This window comes from Struthio camelus, chromosome 1 (assembly GCF_040807025.1).
Source record: "Struthio camelus isolate bStrCam1 chromosome 1, bStrCam1.hap1, whole genome shotgun sequence".
Taxonomy (NCBI): Eukaryota; Metazoa; Chordata; class Aves; order Struthioniformes; family Struthionidae; genus Struthio; species Struthio camelus.
The window spans coordinates 192,356,020-192,377,991 of record NC_090942.1 but is presented as its reverse complement, the minus strand read 5'-3'; the positions used below and the strand labels follow the sequence as shown (position 1 = coordinate 192,377,991).

At 44.4% G+C, this 21,972-nt stretch overlaps 1 protein-coding gene and 1 long non-coding RNA gene across 4 annotated transcripts; one reads left to right on the top strand and one right to left on the bottom strand.

Annotated features, from left to right (window-relative positions):
* Window positions 1-1,189: 1,189 nt before the first annotated feature.
* On the bottom strand, window positions 1,190-14,478 carry CYSLTR2 (cysteinyl leukotriene receptor 2). 3 transcript variants are annotated; one of them, XM_068929836.1, is made up of 5 exons: window positions 14,372-14,478; window positions 14,003-14,071; window positions 6,686-6,806; window positions 4,724-5,678; window positions 1,190-1,809 (listed from the first exon to the last, which is right to left on the bottom strand). In XM_068929836.1, exons 4-5 carry the CDS (start codon window positions 5,650-5,652, stop codon window positions 1,770-1,772), a joined length of 969 nt encoding a protein of 322 aa, XP_068785937.1. In that variant the 5' UTR covers window positions 5,653-5,678; window positions 6,686-6,806; window positions 14,003-14,071; window positions 14,372-14,478; the 3' UTR covers window positions 1,190-1,769. The 3 variants fall into 3 exon arrangements, with proteins under 3 accessions (XP_068785937.1, XP_009676905.2, XP_009676906.2); XM_009678610.2 differs by lacking the exon at window positions 14,372-14,478 and having other exon boundaries at window positions 14,003-14,255; XM_009678611.2 differs by lacking the exons at window positions 6,686-6,806; window positions 14,372-14,478 and having other exon boundaries at window positions 14,003-14,256.
* Window positions 14,479-19,706: 5,228 nt separating this feature from the next.
* LOC138065827 (uncharacterized) lies at window positions 19,707-20,899 on the top strand. The gene is made up of 3 exons (XR_011138893.1): window positions 19,707-19,839; window positions 20,310-20,437; window positions 20,544-20,899. It is a non-coding gene; the product is annotated as an uncharacterized lncRNA (long non-coding RNA).
* The last annotated feature ends 1,073 nt before the right edge of the window (window positions 20,900-21,972 follow it).

The following is a 21,972-nucleotide window of genomic DNA, read 5'->3' as shown; positions in this document are numbered from 1 at the left end:
CAAAAATTTAAGAAACATCTGTGCAGAGTGCTTCTCTTCAAGGATTTTCTTTATCAACATTTTGTATGTTAGGAAACACAGCGCATTGCTGAGCGAATCTTCTCCAGCTGCATCTACACAGTTGCTTAGAGGAATACATATTACTGGCAAACAATTAACTTGCTTAACGTTGGGAAATGAGGACAGCAAATGTGATTAAGTATTTGTCTGCCAACTACCACTCCAAGCATTCAAGCCCTACTTATGGTGATGCAGGTTGTGGATCAAGGTCCACAGCTTTATTTCTCAGCTTCAGAAATAAAGGCTCACATTTTGTTCACGTGAGCAGGAATGTGACTTGATGACCAGATTTTGGCTCCAGCATTAGTCAGCTTTATTCATTCAGCTGTAAAATCAAAGAGAGGGGAAGTGGTGGTAGAAATCAGACCAGTTTTCCTGAAAGGCAAAAAGGGACTTTGGGACAAAGGAAACCGTGTAATTTCTTTGGCTTCCTTAAACTTTTGACTCGTGGACGAACAGATGCACCTACGTAACATCAGCTGCATGCAATTAAATATACTGCTTTCTTTGCAGATGTCCAGTAAGATTCCTGTATAGACATGGCACACTGTGTGGGGGCCTGGACTGCGCATCTGCGTGGGGACAGCGGTATCGCGTGGCGCGTCACAGTTAGCCCAGGATGGAAAGCTGAAGCACCTTGGGCAAGAGGGGACTCTCTGCTGGAGTCTACACTGGCTCTTCATTTCCCCTGTCTTTCAAAGAGACTCTCATTTAATCTCACTCATACCACACAGGAAATCAAAGCATTAGTCCATGGATGGAGTCACTGTTGAAATAGCATCTGACTTCTCCTGACTTTGACTACATTTTATTATTCTGGACAGATCTTATTTCCATGCTCATCAGCTGGAGGGGCAGAAGGTCATTTCTAACTTGTCCATCCCAAAGGAGCAAGACAAGCAGCAGCCCTAAGGCACGGGGAAAAGTTCGGTGTCTGCTTTGCTGGCAGCACAACCTGCTGTTGCAGCACAGAGGAACATGCATCTCAGAAGGAAGCACTGAGTAATGAAACATTTCCCCAGACACCTTTAGGAGCTTAAGCAAAATAAAAGCCATGGTAACAGGATGTGTGAGGAGGAAGGCAGAGGTTACATCATGAACATGAAAGTTACCCGGGAAAACACATTGCTTATAATATAATAGTACATTACACGTAAATATATATATAAAACAATATTAGAAAAGATACACATACTGCATATATTATCAATATGTTATACATACTCTAGTAGTTACAATAAAATTCTTTAGTCCATATCAGAGAAAACCATCTTGTTCAGTGATTCTCTTCCCATCTGCATCAGTCTTCTGTGAAAGACTTTTCTTTGCCGCTGACTAGTTGCAGAGTAACATTTATCCTCAACTTTTTTTTTTTGGTCTTCTGATCTGTAACGCTTTCTTTTTTTATGTATATGAAAGGCTCTTTTATAAAACAGCGAGCAGCAATTCTGTCCTGCGGGAGGGCCCAGGGTCACGCCTGGAGAAGAGGTGAAGTGGGAGGCGGTGATGGGTCCACGTTCCCCAGGCATGTGTTGGTCCCCAGCTGGCTGCCATGCTGCAGTGTCAGGCACACGTGGCCCTGAGCCAGGGCTGCGCAGCAAGTGTGAAGAGCAGCCTTTCCTTGTGCCGCAGGTCAAATGGTTCGGGAGGCAGTCAAAAATCTGTCTTTGTTTCTGGTGCAGCTTTCAGCTGAAAAGTTTCCTGTTGCTTTAACTTTGTAGGTGCAGCGCTGTTCTTAGATTCTTTCTCCTGGAAAATTGAGAAACATATCAAAATAGTTTTTAAGGGTAGGTGGTCCCTTGAGGGACCTGGAGGCATTGCCAGTAATTTAACTGTCAGGAGTTATTTTGGGGGATAAATATGGTGTCTTTTTTTACTACACTTTTTACTATGATATGCCACAGTAGAGAACATTTTGTTCAGTCAGTGAGTGGAGACGTACAGAGATACCAAATGGAGGAATGGCAGTAAATACAAGTGTGGCATGTTACTCAAACGCTGTTATAGCTGGATATGAGGATCCCTAATAAGGGTGGTTTAAAATCCTTTGGCAACTAAAGAAAAAAATTATTTTATCTGCACCCCAATTTTTGATGTTCTCTACTATTTTCCTGATAAAGTCAGGAAGACAGCAGGATGCTGTTTCTCCCTCCAAGACATTGCTCTCAAGTGAAAGGCTAGTCCACTTAGGGAAATGCAGCAGCTCTGTCTTGGCCCTTCTTTGCCTGCTCTCCAAGGAGATTCCTTGTTAGTTGTGCAATCAATAAAAATATAACTTCAAGAACTAGCAAATCTAGTTTATCGGAACATGTTCTTGACAGTTAATTCGATTGCTAACAAAGTTGTGGCGTGGTCTATACAAAAGGTGTGACCTTATACGTGGGATATATTTGTCCTTTAGATGCCAAACTCTCTGATAAGAGGGTGCATTTGGATGGACACAGAAATGAATACATTCTAGTGCAATTAAACTGTGGATAACCACCTCTTATTTTTATCATTTCCTGATAGTAAAGTGTATAGTATCTTGTCAAAGGCTCCAAGGTTGTCACTCGTCCCTGTTCAGGATTACTCCTGATAGGAGAAAACCATGGAAAAAGAGCTTGCTCCCTTCCTTCCAGTCATTTGTGCACTACCTCTCTGCACCAGATACCATCCTGATCCCATTCCTGTGGCAAACTAATGGTAATATTATCTTTTTTTCAATAGCATGGGACCAAGCACTCCATGAGCTAACATGGCATCAGCAGATGAGGCCTCAGGTCTGCTTCTGGACACATAAAATAAGCCTATCAAATTCCTGAAACAATGATTTGGAAAATAAACATTAGTGAAGACTTATTATACAATCTGTGCTTATATCAAAGCATAAAATGAGTGAAACAGATTGACTCTTCAACTGAAGCTAACCCTTAGGTAGCCAAGAAAAATGAGACTTTCCCATTGATACGTTGAGTACTTTTCCATCTGGCCAGCAATGATTCGTTTTCCTTGTATTTCATACAGAGCTGAAATTAGCTGCTTGCAGTTATTTTGGTTTGAGAATAGTAAACCTCACCTTATAGAGTTCAGAAAAAAAGTTCAGAGCACTGAGAAAGTATCTTCACTGAGAGAAACCTTCTTCAGGAGGATTTCCACGGGGAGGGAAATCTTTCAGTGTTGTATCAAATCTTTCTATGAGACAGGACATTTTCCTCACAAATGTGACAAATCTTCCAAGCTAAAAAATCCAGGCATGGTTTTATTTAGAAAAGGAGGTGACTTAAAAAAAAAAAGGTCAAACTGAATTTGGACCCAGAGTGCACACAATTGCAAGTGGCCTGATTTGTTGGACGTGCATTTTAGAAAATATTCAGGGGCTTAAAAATGCAGATTTTTCCAAAGATTTTCCAAATTTCCAAAGCCTGTGTATGTGGAGCTCCCCACTACTTTCTAAAACAGTGCTCCTCCTTCTTCTCTGCCACCCATCTTTCCTCCTGCTCCTGGCTACGTGGTTTTCCTGCTGCATTGGTCCTGCTCGATGTCAGGCAGTGCAGAGCAACTGGTAGTTTAATCTTCTGAAAAAGGGAACAGTTTTCTGCTTGGAGCAGGCAGGAGGTGAGGGATTAGGGACACCTCTTTTGCCAGCAGTTTGTTGTCAGACTGGAAACCACCCCCTAAGGCTGCACTGCCAAATGTCCTACTAGCTACCTGTCTGAGCCTAAATATTTTTAAAATCTGGCTGTGCATCCCTGCATATGGACTGAGCTGCCTAACCTCAACTGCACAGATTTCAGGAAAGCATAGGCAACACTGAGCAGGAAAATAAGTTTTGCAATGGTCTTAAAGGGATCAGAGAGCACCCAAAGCGAGGCAGGGTCAGCTCCGCGCATGCGAGCCAGCATCCTACCCTTGCTTTCAATGGTCACATTACTTATATCATTGCAATACTGAAATTGTTTGCTTGAAATCATTGTTTGGCTTGATAGTCAGTGAAATATTAAACGAAATACCTGGGAGTGTAAAACCTAGAAGTGCTAATACTTTCTGAATAGCTTGAGCCAGTGCCAGGTCCTGTTTGGCTCTCTGCCTGCTTTGTAAGTCAGCCTCAGCAGAAAATATCAGTAATGCTTTATATTTCTGTTATAGGCAAACCTTTGGACAATGTTTGCACAGAGAACTGACAAGGCACCGTGAAGCTGTTGGGTATCAGCGCATCCGAAATGTGCACTTCTACACATGCAGGGAAATGGAGCTCAAGGACACTATGATAGTTAGGTGAACAGTTTCCCTTCAAATCACAGGTGAAATGAAATACTCTGGTAACAAGGCAAATTAGTGACAACACTGAGAAAAGAACACCGCTCTTTCAGTCCCTTGCCTTGGCAAGGGTGAACAGTGGAGGCATATCTACAATGCTAAATAAAAGAGGACCAGGGACTTTGCCCAGGCACCTGACCTCTGATCATCCACACTGCTTAATGTTAGTGAGCTCCTGTCTTGGTTTTGGACATCTCCAACAAGCTCTCTCCAAGATGCTTTTTCTCCATCTGAGCCTAGCATTGAGCTATGTGGCTACAGGCTGGCTAGCACCACGAGGCCTCTTGTCTTTAATTGTTTGGACACAGTCTAGATGTCCTATCAGGAATGCATATATGTAATTTTGCAATTCTGAATCAGCTACCTGCGGTATAAACTTCTGATTCGTGCTTTGAAATTTTCAGCAGCAAAGTAATAGAGCACAGGATCGAGACAACTGTTCATGGCGGCGAGGCAGAGAGTGATCACCACCGCTTTGTGCAAAGGCAGGTTGTCCTGGTGGCACTCACTGTGCCTCAGGTGCACAGTTCGCAGTATGTGATATGGTAGGAAGCACAGGAGGAACAGGATCAGAGTGATGATGATGGTCGACAGTGCCTTCTTGTGACAGACCGTCTTTTTTTGATGAGGAGTCCCGGTCTTGAGCAGCACTCTGATGGCAAAGACGTAGCAGATGATAATTGTGCAGAACGGCAGGATGAAGCCCACCACAAGGACGACATTGTTCATCAGGAAGAGCCTGAGTGTGCTGTCTGGGTGGAGGTCCAAGCACTTGGCTGAGTGGCTGTACCCAGCAATTTCTTTGCTTAACAGCGGGCTGGAGGCTGTCAGCACAAAGACCCATATCACTGTGCATGTTATCCTGCCATACCTAGCGTTAGTTACTTTCCAGTGCTTGAACGGGTAGACGATGGCTATAAAACGAACCACGCTCAGCACGGTGAGAAAATAAATGCTGCAGTACATGTTAACGTACAAGCTGTAAGTCATGATCCTGCAAAGGATTTCACCAAATATCCAGCGCGATCCTAACAGAAAATAGGTGGCCCGAAAGGGCAAAGTACTCACAAACATGAGATCTGAAATGGCCAAGTTCTGCATGTAGATGTTTACTGAAGTCTTTCTCTGGGAAGGCTGGAAGAAGACATATATGGAGAAGCTGTTTCCAACAACTCCCAGGGAAAAGATAATGAGATACGTGGCAGGATAAACAGCTTGCTTGAAGCCATCAATCGTGCAGTTGGATGAGCTGTTAGTGAAGCTGTCATTTAACACCATCTTGGAAATATTCATAGTCTAGAGTAGGGCCCTCGGTCTTTCTGATAAAGTAAAAAGAAGTAATTGTGAGTGTTGGATTACAGCCCATGCAGGAAATTCACCACCTTGACTACTTCACCGAGTGCAAAAGTGACAAGCGGCAGAGAGCAGTGGAAAATAAAGGCTGGTTAAACGAGTAATCACTTGTGATGTCCCAATAAACACACATCTCAAAATGTGTGCATGACACTTTCAAAATGTAGAACGCCGAGGAAGCTCTAAATGGTTTGGCTGCTAGAGCAGCTGGTAGGTGTCTCAAACTAGGTAAGTGCTGTCCTTTGAAGCTGAATCTTACACATGTGTTTTAATGGCAGTTTTGTGAGCATCTCTGTGCAAAATAAGCCAACTTATTGTCAGTCATTTTGTAACAGAGAGATTCTGAGTCAGTAGTTACCGGCCCTGGAAATATCAAAAGCTGGTCAGAAAATTAGGCACCATCTGCTAGTAAGTTTGTGTTTCAAATTAGGATGAAAAGCCGAAAGAATTGCTTTTGCCTATTGGGACTAGTGAAATTCTTCTGGTGCTTTCCGTTGTTGACAGGATGTTGTTGAACTCTCCTGACAATACTGAAAGCATTCTGATGTACTTTCATAAGCATAAATTAAGGACATTTTTACCTTAAACGCTGTATAAATACTGTGCTAGTTATACATGGCTCCTTTTTTAAATTCCCTTCTCCTTACACAGCATTTCTTCTTTCCTTTTATTTTCTGATAGTTTTCTGTCTCTTTCTGTGGAACCCTTGCCTCATTTCCTGCTTTTATAACTTTTTTTATTCTCAATTGCTCTAAATCAGATGGCCATCTACGCACACCGTGGCCCGTGTTAGCAGCCCAATTGAAAAGGGTCTCTGAGAAAATGGGCTCACGCAGAGCGATATTTTCTCCTCCCATGAGACCATAGCTCAATCAAACCAAAAACACTGATCACTGAAACACTAAGAATAATATATTTTTTCTCATTAGAGTCAATTTCCTTGCAAAATTCCAGATTTCTCTTCTCAGCTCACCTGCAACTACTGGTACTTTAAGAGGAAGGTTTCAGAACTGTTGCTTGTTTAGTAGTGGGAAAGCAATCCCCTCTCCACATCTGCCAGCATATTCCAGGAATGCGGCATGGAAAATTTTAGCCTAGAAAATAGAGCAGTAAGAAAATTTTATGTGTGTGAAAAAGCAGCTTGTCATTTGCCCCAGTGATAGTGATAACCGGCCAAAGGTATGTGACTTTGTGTATCTCTTGTTCTGAACCTCATTGCCTTAACAATTTTAAATGAATTTGAAATGCATTTATTTGTGCAGGTGGAGTCTTACTAGGGGGCTCTAGATTTGGGTCCCCTGGGCTCCTCTGTACCAACTGCGGTGCTGGCAACACTGGTGTTCCCAGCGTGGTTGTAAAAAGAAGCTAATTTGTGAACTCAAGCCTCTCCCTGTGCTGTGGGAGCCCACGCTACGTTCAGGTGTGCCCATGTTATCTGCAGGGCTGTGTCTCAGAGTCCATCTGGATCCCTGAATATTGCAACCAGATGTGTCCCAGCAGTGGCCTTTTGTCCAGCAACTGGAGTGGCCCCACTGTGAGAAGGAGCGTGGGAAGAGCAATCCCTCTGGGCTGGGTTTCCCAGGAGCAGGACTTACCCCCCCATCGTGAGATGGGAGCGCGGTAGACGGGGAAGTGTGGACTTTCAGTCACACAGACGTACGTCCCTGCAGTGCCTGAAATCATCCCTCCGGAAAACAAATATAATAATATCTATTAAGCTTATGGGTGCTGAAGATTGGAACTGGACAACCTGGATATCGGTGCTCAACAACGCCTCAGCCTCAATAAATAAAGTACTCCTAAGGGAAATTCCTGCTCTTTTAAGATCCTTTGCCCCTGCGGAGGAGAGAGACCAGGTACATATCCTAACAACAAATCCTTTTCCAATCTGAGGAGTTTTGCATGGTTTTGGTTTTCCACACAAAGCAACTGGCTAACACGGAAGTTTTCCACAGGGACTCAGGAATCAGCTTTTCTTCTGAGTAAAGCTGCTCTTCCCATTTTTCAGGGACACATCATAGCCCAAGATACTGCAAAGAGAAGAGCCCTTTTGATTGTGTTTTGCTGTGGTCCATGCATACTTGCCTTAAGAAACTTCAAAACACAACAAAAAATTATTAGTGAAGAAATCAGCTGCCTGTTGAAGTGTTTCTTTTGAGTGAGCCACCAAACACGACTCTCTCTCAAACCTATGAGAGAAAGGAGTCAAACAAAGATGAAGAACTTGGAGCATGTGCAAATTTGAAGCTCTGCTCAGCACCACCAGTGAGGTCTTACAGCCTGACACTATCTGCTGAAGGATAGGATTGGAGCAATTAAAATTTAGTTTATTAAAACCCTCTTCAGCTTCAGCTTCCTGGGGAGAGTGCTAACAGGTACCATAGACACAGAAGCTAAGTTGCTTTGGTCAAGCTCTTTAGAAGGCGTAATGCAGCTAACAACAACCGTTAAAGCTATTTTGTGTTCCTTATCTCTCATGCCAGCTAAAGACCTTTAGGAAACCAGGAAATTACACTGCATTGAGGAAATGCAGCATCCTTGGATGTGGTGAGAGAGCTGGTACTCAGACTCTCCAGACTATCCAAGCAAAGCTTTTAAGCTGTTATGGGATGTCTAAGAGAAAGAGGCTGGGAATCAGTCACCTGAAAGCTGTAATCATCCTCGTGCCTGCCCTCAATCAAGGGCCAGTAATGACCTGTGCAATTATACGTACATGCTTGTACTATTTGTGTTTTTCCGTATAGATTGAAGTAGAAAGTAAGGTCAAGTGAGAAATACATTACAGACAGGAATATCTCAAGCAGCCACAAAGTAAAGGGGGAGAATTTTCCTCCTCCTTGAAGCCCGGAGCTGTTCACCAACTAGCTAAGGTCAGGAGATGGCTCCGAGATAAACAGAAAGTATTACATACCTAAGGAAAGGAAACAAACCTTGTTTTCAATAAGAGTGTCCAGCCTGTCTCTGGGTAGGGAAAGAACAGAATGGGTTTCAGGTGGAAGATTAAATCTACAGGGTGAAAAGGGAGATTGGCAGTAAGAACTAACACCCCTCTGAGAGACGAGAGGGAGCAAAAAGAGCAATCTGAAATGGGAATCTCTCTTAAGTGGTACTGAAAGACTTCTCTGAAGGAAACGCTCCAGGAGGAGTTTTTTCAAGGGAAAAGGAGACTTAGCAAATGCATGGGTACACAAGCCAGGTGGAGAGCTGATAGCACAGATGACATGGAGGGCTCCCTGGAAGGCAGATATCTTGAACCCAGAGGGGCACGAGGAGAGTGTCACAGAGCCCAATGAGGCCAGGGACTTCAGCATTGAAGATGAGGGAGTATAGAGATCACATAACACCTCTCAGCCCTATGGCTCGACCCGGCTTCAACTTGAGTCATTTCACTGCCACGTCAGATGGCTGGGAACGCGGCTGGCACCGCAAACCGCCAGAGCACGCTGGAGTAACCGTGGGCAATCCATTTAATAATGAGTCCTATCTGTACAGGCAACTTGAAAGAGCATGTATGTGTCCTTGCTGAGGGAGTGGGACAGCTTGCACAGCAGTTTGGCTCAGGAGGGGCAGGAGGAAGAGCGGTGGAGGCTCCCGGGGGCAGGCGAGCTTGCTGAGTGCTTGGCCTGAGAGAGCAGTGATTGTCCCCTGGTTGGCGGCCCAAAGCTTTGGGTGTGCTTTTGGGAGTCTGTGCAGCCTGCTCAGAGGGTCTGCTGGGTAAAGGGCAGCCTTACTTACCTCCCAGGGTGTGTAAGGAGAGAGCAGACAAGCTCAGGAAGGTGGTATTTTTGGAGCTTGATGAAGAACGTGCCCACACCCAGCAGTAGATAAAAGGCAGCGGCTGAAGGATTAATACGAATAGGGCAATTTACAGGTGCTGGAGTTTTCTGCAGTGTACACCCTGAGGTACAGCTCACACCTAGCTAACCAGGTTAGTAACCATAGAGTATAAGTAAGTCTTAGCTGAAGGAGGTGCTAAACTAATATAACTCTCCTCAACCTGGCAGATTATAAGCTCAGGCTACAGGTAGAAGTTCAGCTGCCAGGGAAGGCGAATCAAACCACCTGCAAAGCCAGCTGGCTGGTGCATGCCGTACTGAACGACTGAACAAAAGCAAAACTTTCTCATAATTCTGCATCTGTGCTCAAAGCCTAAAAATAAGGGGGAGTGTTGTCTCCTTGGCATGAGACAACAACCCTGGTATAATGGGCATCTCAGAGACCTGCTGGAAAGAGGATAATCAATGGGATCCCATGTTGCCAGGCTACCAGTTTTATGGTAATGATAGTGTAGGCTGTTCAGGTGGAGGAATGGCACTGTGCATGAAGGACTACACAGAATGTAACAGCATAAAAATATTATGTTCAGAGAGAAGAACAATGTATCCTACACTCTAATAACAAAAATATAGTACTAGGCTTGCACCACCATACTCCTTATCAAGATGATGACAGTGATCAGGAAACATTAAGTGAGATTAGAGAAGCTGAAAGCAGGCAGTAATAGCAGGAGATTTTAGATGCCTTCATACAGACACGATGCTGTGTTAGGAGGAGATGCAGAGAAAACACTTGCATGCAGCAAATGACAGATTCTTATGATAATTAGTCCTGCAACCCACAACACAGGATGCTATTCTGCATTTGGCATTTAGTGCTGCAGAGGACCCAGATCAAGCAGTTTTGAATGGAGGGTGCCTTGTAATAACAACCATGGGACAGCTAGGTTCAGCACTTCTCTGAGAGGGATGAGCAGTCCCAGAAGCAAGAAGCCTACAGAGTTTTGGGGGCTGTTTAAAAAAAACAGGCAGCAAATTCAACAGAACCTATGCCAGAAGCCCACATATAAGGTGTGACATCATTCCAAAAGAAATAAGTGTTTCACTAAATATTGAGCCCTACATGTATCAATAGCAAGGCTTTTATAGGGTAAAGCTCATCATTTGCCAATTGGGAGGTTTCTCCAATTGAGGAGAATAGGAGAATCCATACCATGGCAGCTCAAATATAGGGAGGAATTGCAGAGCATTAAAAAAAATTTTTGAAAGCGTCTGGTAAATGATGCTCAAGCTGAGAGTAGTAAGTTTTGTAAATACATCAAAGGGTGAAAGACAGCTAGGGAACTGGCAGGGTTGCTTGATGGCAAAGGATCTCTTAGGGATAACAAGGCCATAGTGGAGAAGCTCAGGGAATTCAGTTCTTGTCACTGAAGATGCTGGGGTATTTTCATGCCAGATACATTCTTTGTAGCAGCAAGCCAGCTCCACTTGATATATGTATACAGGAAGGAAATAGTAAACTGACTCGATAAGTTAGAGGCCAATAAATAATCAGGACCAGATGGCATTCATAGAAGTGTTCTGAAGGATCTCAAATGTGAAACCGCTGGCCAAGGCCCGTAACCCACCATTACAATCAGACACTGTGCCAAAGGACTTCGAGTGTTACCAGTGTAGCTCTTTTGTCTACAAGATAGGCTCGAGAGGGGAGCTCAAAAGCTGTGAGTTGGTTGTCTCGGTGCTGGGACCTACCAGCCACTGCTACTGCCTCCTACCCTGGTAAGATGTGGGGATCTCTAACAAAGAACATCTCTGAGCACGTCGAAACAGTAGCCTGCTGAGAAAGAGCCAGTATGTCTCCTGAAAAAGGAAATCCCACCTCACGAAGCTGCTGAAGGGTGATAAGGATGATGGATGAAGGGGGCCCAGCAGCCATTTTATATAAATACGTATATGCACACACACACATACACATATATGTGTGTATATATATATGCATACAAATATATATATAAATACATATATGTATATATCTATATATATGTATTTATATAGTTGAATTTTCTAAAAGCCTTTGATAAAGTTCTGCACCAAAAGTTTTCTAATGAACTAAGTTGCCAGAGATCTAGAAGACAGTTTCTTTTATGGACTGAAAGCTGGTTAAAGCGTAGGAAGAAAAAGTGTAGGGCTTAATGAATCAGCAGCGTGGTCTCTAGGGCTTTGTGCTTGGTCCAGGTTTGTTCAGTATCTTTGTCAATGACCTGGAGAAGGGTGTGTGCAGAGAAATCTCCAGGCTGGCAGATGACCCTGAGCTTTTCAACACTATGCTGAAAAGGTGGCAGATGATCTTTAGTGTAGTTTCATGTAAGGTGATGCAGCTTCGGAAAAATAATCTAAACCATGCCTATGTGATACAGAACTTGAAACTAGCTGTTTCATTCAGGAAAGAGCATGTGTTTGGCATTGGTGATGGAGTCATTGTTGACAGGCTACTGAAGTCATTTCTGCCTTGACTGGAGCAACATCCGAAAAAGCCAACAAAATGAGGGGCATCATCAAGAAGGCTATGCAGAAAAAAGCAGGGTGCATCTTTGTATAAAACCTCCATGCATCCCTGCCGTGAACACCGTGTGAAGTTCTAGTCTCTGCACCCAAGAGGGACATAACGGAGTTAGAGGAGGGTCAAAGAGAGGTGAGTGAAATGATCAAGAGACAGAGCAGGGGCTAAGAGGCTGGGACCCTTCAGTGTGGCAGGACAAGGCTGAAGAAGAATGCGATCACGGCTTACAGACGTGTCGAAGTGTCAGATGGTGTGAATGCAAACTGTTGCTCATGGGTCCTGCAGCACTAGGGACACTCAACAGACTTGATGGGAGCCTGTTTTCAACCAGTGAGTACAGCTGGTATCAGCTGGTCCAAAACAGGGTTGGACAAATTCAAGGACAATAAATGGGAAATAAAGGACTAGGCAGGGATATACCCTCTAGCACCCCTAAACAACAGTTAGGGGTGCTGGGGGAATACAATGGCAATGCACTGCAGAAGGTGATCCAGCTCTCATGGTCTCTCTAAACAGCATTGCCTGTCACCACCATCAGAGACGGAATATTGGGCTAGACGGTGGTTGGTCTGAGCCACCAGCTCATTTCTTACAGTTGTACTCTGCTCCCAATTTATGCAACACCACCAACTCAGTTGATCAACTCAACAAAAGTTGGTCAACTCAACTCAACAAATCAACTCAATTGATTTCTCTGTGTTGCTCCTACTTTCTGCTTGTGAAGTGAAACCAGTACCAACAGTGATCCTAAAAACCCTGTATGACTCTGTAGGTCAAAAAATTATTACTGGGAAAACCGTAACAGTCAGTAGCCCTGGGCTTTCCCAGTTCTGGTAGAGGGCTAAATCAAGAACAGCCAAGTCAGCCCGTAACTCAGCCGACAGCGGGAAAGATTTCTGCGCCAGGCTGGAACAGGAGGAATCCCTCCCTTTGGGGAGGTTTGTTGGAGGGGTGCTGCTGCTAAAGGTGTGAGGATGAAATTCTTCATGTCCAGACTGCTGGAAACTTTCAAGTGAAGGTTCTGATATCTGCCCTTCTGAAACGTCGCGCTCACCAGGAAGCGAGGAACTACCGAAGAACCTAATTTAAATACGGTGTTGCACATATGCAAAGTCAAATAGAGAAATCTATTCATGCAAAATATGGTTCTGTGTTTAGTGATAAAGATACAGATAACGATAATATCTTTATACAGATAAGATACAGATAAGACAATATCTTTAGTGATAAAGATAAAGATAAACTTCTGGGTAGCAAGAAAAAGAGATGCTCTGCACGTCTATCACAATATGCCTTTGTCTGAGGAATACTTCAGACACCAGAGTCCCGTGTTTGTTATCTGAAGAGGAAGGTTGTTATGATATCTTTGCTACATGGGAGCATTCATGTCAGATTACTTGCATTTGTTGCCGCACTATGAGAAAAAAAGAGAAGCTCTAATTTTTTTTAAAGTTCCCATTTGCTTTCTTTCTAGCACACATTTTATGTTTCAGGAGCAGCATTACCAAAAATAAATATAACAAAATGTGATGTCTGAAATTAACACTAAATTCAATTCACTGAAACGTATGGCGTTTTATTAACTTTTCTACATGGATGATAATAAAAAAAAAATCGAGATCTTGACCTTTAACACTTTTTTGTTTTAAAAGTTTGCCATGAACAAAGTTTGTCATATTGGTCTAGCTAAAAAAACAGGACTCACTCAGATCCACCACTTGATTGCTATCTTCTGTCTGGTAAAACTCCTACTTACATCAAGTCACACTTTTTTCTTCCAAATAAAATTTTCAAGCCTGGCTTTAGCATAAAGAACGTTAGTCAGTGATTATAGTTGCTAGCAAAAACAAAGCTTACAGCAAGTAACAAGAAACGCAAGTAAGTTGCATTTTAATTATTACAACCATTTTTTATCTACATCAGAAAAAGAAAAAGCAGACAAATCTTGTCCTACCTCAGCTTTTCTGCCTTCTGGTGTCTTCGGTATTTCCTTCTTCTGCTTTTTGTTGTTCACAACTTGCAGCTTTGTTAGTGCAAAGGAAAAACACAGAAACTTGAATCAAAAAAACACGAGTGCTATTTATGCAGAAGCCACAGAGGGGTGATGAGCAGTAGGAAGGGGAAGTAAATCCTTATTAACAGATCTTATATTTTCTTAAGTGAGAAATGTTTTCAGCTCAAGGAGTGGTACTAGTAATCACATGGCAATGTTTTATACTTTTCATCCAATGAAAGAGGCCCTGCAGCTAAGCAGTGATCTTGGACGCCTTTTGGATTTCTATATTTGGGCTCTCACTTCTGTTTATTTGCTTCCGATACTCACAGTTGATGGATGTTTTTGGAAATCATGCTATAAAGCTTAACACGGATCATTAGGGACGTAGTTCTTGGAATTATTAAGACGACACATGCCAGCGGTTATTAGTCAGGCTTTTTACTGCAGAAAGCACATCAAAAACATCATCATAAGCAGGCAGCCAGGAGCTGATGGGTAATGTGACTCAGCCCACACTTCCAGGGTGAATTTACAGAACCGAAGGACTAGTTTTCCTTGAATTTTCATAGGACCTGAATACACAGTACTGTTAGGTCATGGACACGTGTCTGCAGCAAATGCCTTACCGCCCCTTAACATTTTACCACTCATCAGTGGATCGGCGTTAAATGGGTGCTCCTAGCCCACTGCAATTGAGCAGTAGGTATCTGTGCGCGCTGTAGGTGTAACAGGTTGGTTATTCCTCCTCTGTGGTGTCAGCGCACACCGGCAGATCAGATGTATTCAAGTGTCTCTCGGCTGCTATGTTTTATTTCCTAGCTGCCGCAGGCTAGGCATCCACGCAGGGTCGTTACCATTGCTCGGTGAATGGAGAGTCTCCTCCTAAAACCTTCTGAGCACCTACATTTGTAGTCGTCTATGCTCCCAAGCTCTCCTGGTAATCCCGCTTGCAGCCTACCCTACATTGCCACCTGTGTCTGATTCTCATTTATAGCAAGATCCCTTCTCTCTAGCTGTATAAAGGACCTTTAGACCAGGTAAAAATTGCCCTCTGGGCGTGCTCCACATGGCAGGGGGGCTGAGTGGGTGATGTGCAGTGTCTGCAAAGACCTGTGTCACCAGACTTCACAAATCTCTGCATAGAGGGGGGCTTGCAAACACAGCTCAGCATTTTTTACTTCATGAAGCTGAAAAAGGACATAGGGAATCATGTGCAGGACTGCTCCAGCTTAGCTAAGGGTGAGGCGAGGACCTTCAGTCTCTGGAGCAAGCTGTGAACATTTGCCCACGTTTGCCTTGACAGTGCAAAGTCCGTTTAAAATGCTAGCAATCCCTTTTAAATGAATTTGCGAGGTGCAGAGTGACAGTGAATTAGGGGTCCTCTTGAGACCGCTCCACGGGTGCCTAGCACAGACATTGCAAACTCATGCGGCATGTAAGGCCGTAGGTTTGTGTCCCTTCCCAGTTGTGGTGATGCTGGCTGGTATGGTTACTCTCACAGCTGTCTCCCCATCTGTCAAGCGTTGCTGGCAGAGCCGCACAAGTGCATGTCCCCGGCCACGCTTTGGTCAGTGAAGCAGGGTACCTTAGATACCTGAAATAGGGGGTCTTCGCTAACGTAGCTCATTTGAACTGCAGCAGGATAGGAAATGACCCCACAAGCTGCTTGGCAGGCAGATTTTGGGGCAGAGACCTTTAGGAAGAAGCTGTGACGTGCAGCACGGCCCCGGCCAGAGGAGAACTGTGCCCGCTGGAGCCATTTGGAAGATGCCCCAGTAATTCAGACTGCCTTTTATCTGCAACAGGCAGAGATGCTGTGATGACTAATGTTGGCATTGCAATAGCAGCCTGATGACATCTGCATCACATGGCACGCTGCGATAATTGCACTGGGACTGATAAGCAGGTTGTTCACAGACACCAAAACATGTGGAAGAGTTAGGCATTGATCACATTTTGTTTTCCTGAATGCGTTTTGAGAATGCCTCTTTCATCACGTGACACGCTTGCCCGGATAATTTGTTACATCCACCTTCTTAAAAGGCCTGCTTTCTGGAGAGTACTATTTCTTCTCCTTACCAAAGTAATGCTGTATTTCCTTTCCAGATTGTTTCAATAAATGGGGTCAGATGCCAACTCACCCTGCACCTGATAAGCTGGAGCTGGAGTGACTGTCTGGGATTTTTTAGAAACTGTCGTTGAATGACTCAGCTTCCGAGAGGAGTTTAGCACGTTTTTTGTTCATACAAACTTCAGTAATTCTGCAGAAGCCATCTCAATATCATGAAGAATAAAGGATTCTCATCGCAAGACACTGTGCACAAAACACATTCAACAGTTACCAGCCTAGATTTTCTCTGCATTTTAAGTCCCATTAAATGCAGAGATGGTCCAAGAAGCAGAAGCAGTGGAGCTGAGAGTGCAAACCACTAGGCTAAGCTGCAGTTGTGCTCACTCCTGCCTCTGTTTCTGTTCCCTTTTGCACTTCTGGCTCCATGGCAGCCCAGCTGCAAGAGAGAAAAGCAAGAGGGGGTGACTCATCCTTTCCTTTGCCCTCCTTTGCTTGCCCACCTCTGCCCCGGCACAGTGCCGGGGCGCTGCCCAAGGACGAGGGCTCAGCTCCCGCCAGCCCGCAAGCAAAGCCACCGTTGCAGGCTTTGAATCCCCGTCGCGTGAAGCAGCTGAACTTTGGACCTGAGCGAAGCATTCCAGGCCAAGAAAAGGCACAAATCTGAATTATTTCTATCAGCAAGTTCAAGCATCCTTGTGGCCTGAGCGCTCCCCGATGGGAGCGCCAGCGGAGGAGCCCATCTCCTGCGCTCACTGTGGGGGGCACCTAGCTCGGCAGCATGGACATCCCAAACTTTGAGGCATCGTGGTGCTGCACATCACGCTGCTACGTGCCCTGTAGGGCCAGGCCTCCCCCTGTAGCTGTACTGAAGTTGAGGTGATTGGGGAATTAATTCTCCAAAGGGGCAGTTTAGGCATTTTTTACCCCAAAGTGGTTTTCCCCTCCCAGGCACCTCTGCAGGCCACATCCTATCAGACCTGCTGCTGGGCTTCCTCCTGCCATAAGGCTGTTTCAAACGTCTCCGTGCAGTGACTTTCTGGCCCCCATAGAGCTGCTGTTGCTGCTCTGGGCAGCAGCAGAGCAGGTATCTCATTGCCAAAGCAGTGCCTGGGGCCCATGGGATGATTTGCCAATTCACTCTTCTCACTGGCTAGAGAGAAACGCCAGGTTTTGCCCCCTAAAGTGAAGGCAGCTGCTGTTTGAGGACAAGCACGTTGCCTGGTGCATCCATCCGTGGTTGCAGTCACGCGGGGCAGGCTGTCCTCCGCTTCACACTGCAACACAGGAAGCAGGGAGCTGCCTTTTTTGGCCACGGGGATCTGAAACCCGCCTGGGCAAGGCTGGGTGTCTGACGCACAGGCCCATCCAAACAGACCTGTAAAAGCACATCGCGCTGCTCGCAGGGCGTAGCAGGCAGTCGCACGCCAGCTCGTTCAGTCGGGCAGCCCCGCTGCCGCCCGGAGCAAACCTCGGGGCCGTGCACGGGAGACCTGGCAATCCCCAGCACCAAGGGATCTCCTGTGAGGCATCCAGTGACTCACACAGTGCAGAAGAAGGAGTCCATATATTTTTCCAGTTGCTCAGGCAATGTTTTGCTGTCTGCAGGCGTGAACGTCTAGTGTCGGAGTTTCACCTTCACATGCCAATAGATTTTTTGGCAGAAAGGGATATATCAAACAAACAGAAAGGATTACCTTCACTGAAGATTTTAATGCCTCACGTCTTCAACACAGCAGCTTAGCCTAGTAACACATATCTATTTCCAGAGACTAAAATTACAAAGCTTACATTCATTTTCTGTGCAGTCGAGAAAAAAAAATAGCATCAAATGTTAGTAGCTCATTTGCTGTCAGCCATAAGGCTGGATAGCTGGGAAGATCAAGGTGACTACTGCACGAGGAAGGGGGTAAAGAAGGAGGGGTAATCTTAACAGGCATTATTCGAAAGGAAAAGCACAGAAGGTTTTCAAGCTGTTCCTTTTGCAACATCAATAATGACATCTTTTTTAATTGCTTGTAGTCTTTTCTTAACAGTTTGCTGTTCCTCATTAATATACTAATGAAGGCAGAAGAATGTTAGCATATATCTGGAATGGAAAAAGACATCTAGTATTGTCTACATGTAAAATAAACTGCCTTTTTAAAAGTATAAAGTACTAAAACTGGAGAAGTTCTTTCACTGCCCCTCTAAAGGTGGTGTGTGCCTTGGGAAAAATTGATTGTCTTCAAAAGCCGTGGAGCCAATGGCAGCTGGCAGCATTAATGCACTTCCTAGAGTTTAATCGATCCAGTCCTCAACTGTGAAAAGAGTGAACTCGAGCAGGACAGAAAGCCAAACACTTTCTAAGGCCTTCATCTAAAGCCCATTGAAGTTATTGGAAAGAATAGAGCCTTTTTTTGGATTAAAACCTAAAGAAAACAGCCCCAGAAACTGTGACTGGAAAAAAAAGAACAGTGGTGTTTTTTTTTTTTAGGAACTAGCCAAAAGCATTTCAGTTTTAACACATGCAAGGTTGTCAGTGTGCCAGGAATATTTACTAATATTCTGTCTTCTCTGCATAGCCTGTCTTTCGAAACCTCTCTACTTCTCTATCCATCTCTCTATCCAGCACCATGTGGGTGTCACAGGGACCTTTTGCTTGTGTTATGCATTTCAACTAATTGCACAAACTGCAATTGCAACCTCTGTTATTTCTGTTTTCCATTTTATGTGTTAGACATGACAGAGTCGCACATTGATGGGAGTATGCAAGTGCAGAATGTGAAGGATTTGGCAGTGATTTAGTTACCCCTCTCTTAAGATATGACCACCTGTAGACTTATCACACATACATGTTGGCATGTGTATGGCATTTTACTGTAAGTTACCTACCCCCAAACCCGTCTTTTGATCTGTGTTTACCCCACTTTAAATGTTCTGCATGTCCCGTGCTATTCTGCTGGTCTCTCTCTTTATACACATCTAGAAACCAGAAGCAAAGCAAGCTTCCTCTCTTCCCTTTTTGCTGACTCTTCTATAATAGCCGTAACCCAACAGCTGGATAAAAACCACCAACAATATTGCAAAATTCAAATGATCAGGTTCAAGCGCTCTGCATCTTGTATTCAATGGCTAAACAGCACTATTAAAACATAGCCTGCAAGTCTCTCCACACAAACTCCAACTATCGCCAAATCCACTTTCATATCCATGTAGTCATTGCTAATACTTAGCAAAAGCACTGACTATCACAGACTACAGCATGCCTTGCTGTACCTCTGATCCCCAGCTCCAGTTCCTATACGCCATTCTCTCTTTTTTCACTGCAGTCCCTTTGCTTTCTCATCCATTGCATTTCCAGTGCTATTTCATGCTCTCTCCGTATATGTGCGGGGATGTTTGTGTATGTACATGTGGTTACATGTGCAAATGCATGCTGCATATATACGCATGCGCAAGCATGAATACATTCGGATGCATGCATTTATAGATAGCCCATTTGTGCACTTCTGTAATTACAATATAAATGTGTATGTGCTTACACATGCTTGATGAAAATCTTGAATGTAAATCTCAAGACTAAATTGTGTTGGCCAGAATTTGGAGAGCCGTGGGAGGAACTGCATGGGACACGAGTCACCGTTATCTCTGTCCAAGGCTGACCGCTTTCATTTGTCAGAGGTTTATCTCCCCAGAGCATGCAGGAGGCTCTTCTTTCTGAAACTGTCTGGAGCTTACAGAAAAAGTAAGTTCAAGCTTTTGTCCTCAGTCTGGATTTTAACGATGTTTCTTTAGATAAGCTCACATGGGGTCAGATCTCAGGAGCAGCATTTTCTGTTCTACAGGCTTTGGGAAATATTTTAGGCTATTGTACGCTGTTTGATACTTTTAAAAATGTGCTTTAAAATACTGCATAAAGATAGCCTGTATGTGTGATGTTGAAGAAGATAATAAATCACCTTCTGTCCCCATTTTTTACTTAGAATTTTAGGAAAAGATCCAAGTGTCTAGGATCAGTTATAAATATGTTGTGAAAAATGCCGATTTATAAATGAAATTTCCAGCCTTGAAAATTGCTTGGATTATCCTTTTTTTATAACTAGCTTGCAACCAGTTCCCCCCCGGCTCAATAAAAAAGGGAGTTAATATAACTTAATCTTTGTCCCAGATCACATGGTTTTGTGAAATGACTTCACTTATTTACATCCTTTTTAGTGGCATACGGTAAACCAGACTGGCTGAGCAGAGCTGGAGACAGCGGTGGGAAAGGGAAACAGTTGTTGGGAAAATTCAGCAGGCACCGGCTTCCTCCACCGTCAAGACGAGGATCATTCGGCACCAAGGTGGGGTCTACACATCCCACCGTAATGTGCTCCAGGAAGCTGTGGGTGCTGAGCTTTGGCCTTAACCTTAGACTTTTTCCTCTGAACTCCTTGGGTTTCTTTGCAGAAGACCAAGGAACTCTGCCACCCCACACATGCCTGGGCACTGAGCACGGGGTCTCCTTGAGACCCATCTTTAAAGAGGGTTGTCTCTAGGTGACCCTGTCCACTGACACAACCAGCACTTTGGACAAGCGTGGAAAGGTCTGAGCAGCCTGACACGGGCTGGCTACACAAAGCAGCAACCGTCCGTCAGGCTTGCATGGGGATTTGCAGCCAAACAGGGAGGTAGCTCAGTCCATCTTGGTTGAACTCCCTCATGTTTTGCTTTCAGAGTCCTTAGTGCAGGGAGGACAAGCTGGGCAAAGGCTAATTGGTCTTTTTCTGCAGAAAGAAAATAAAGGCAAATACATGATTTAATTCAGTTTTGTTTGGCAGAGCTGTTTCTTCCACTTTGTTGTTGTTTTTACTAGACAAAGCTGTAATTCTCTTGAAATCCGGAGCATGCCACCAGAGAAGAATTAGCACAATGGTTTTAGTTTTATGTAACATTCCCAACACCCAGAGATTGAGTGCTTTAGAAGAGAATAAACAAAATGAAGTAAGCTGTTTGTTCAGCATGTTCCAACACCCATCCATCTGCCTCGCTTTGTACTCTCAGCCCCTCAGCCACAACTTTTCTCATCCGCTACCGTCAAAAACATGACTCATTCTTCACATAATAGACCAGGGGAAAAGGAGAGAAGTTTTTGCACATAACAAAGCTTTCTCTTGCTCAGGATCCCCTGCATCAGCTCTTATTTTATTTCTCATTAAAAAGAATGACACAATGAAAATACACTTTTCCTACCTCTAGTTAGCTGCAGTGGCACTCACCGTCTCTGCCACGAATAGCTCTGCTTAGTTCTTCACAGCACCAGGCACAGGCAAAGCTTTGGCGTAGCTGATATTAGGACAAGTAACCAACACATCTGCCAAATTCCCAGGCCATGAGGGATGCCAGGAGTCTAAGGTAAGTGTCGGTAAGGTTTATAAAATTAGTGAATTTGGAGAAAGGAGGGGACATCTCATCCCCTCTACCCAAGCGCAGATAGTATGGTCTCCTGGCCCTACAGCCACAGGGCCAATGTGGATGTCTAGCAGCAGGCGCGCAGCACAGGGCTGTGGAGGTATGGGCTTGCGTTCAAGGGACTTTAAATTTAGAAGCCACCCCAAAGTGGGAACAGAAACCAAAGCACCCACCCAGATGGCTCCATCACAGTTTGAATCTGTGTTGGGTCACCATAAAAACCCCGATTCCCACACAGCTGAAGTGGCTTCCGTGGGAAGGGTCCATGTAGTCTGTCCTATCGCTGTCATCTTCAGTATGTGTTTGGGTGGATGCTCATTTTCCATGGAGCTGTGCAGTGTTCTGCTCACAACAACATTGATATTGAAATCCCTTGAAAGACTTTTATTGCCAGGTTAAGGGTGTGTTTTGTTAGAGCAACAGCACA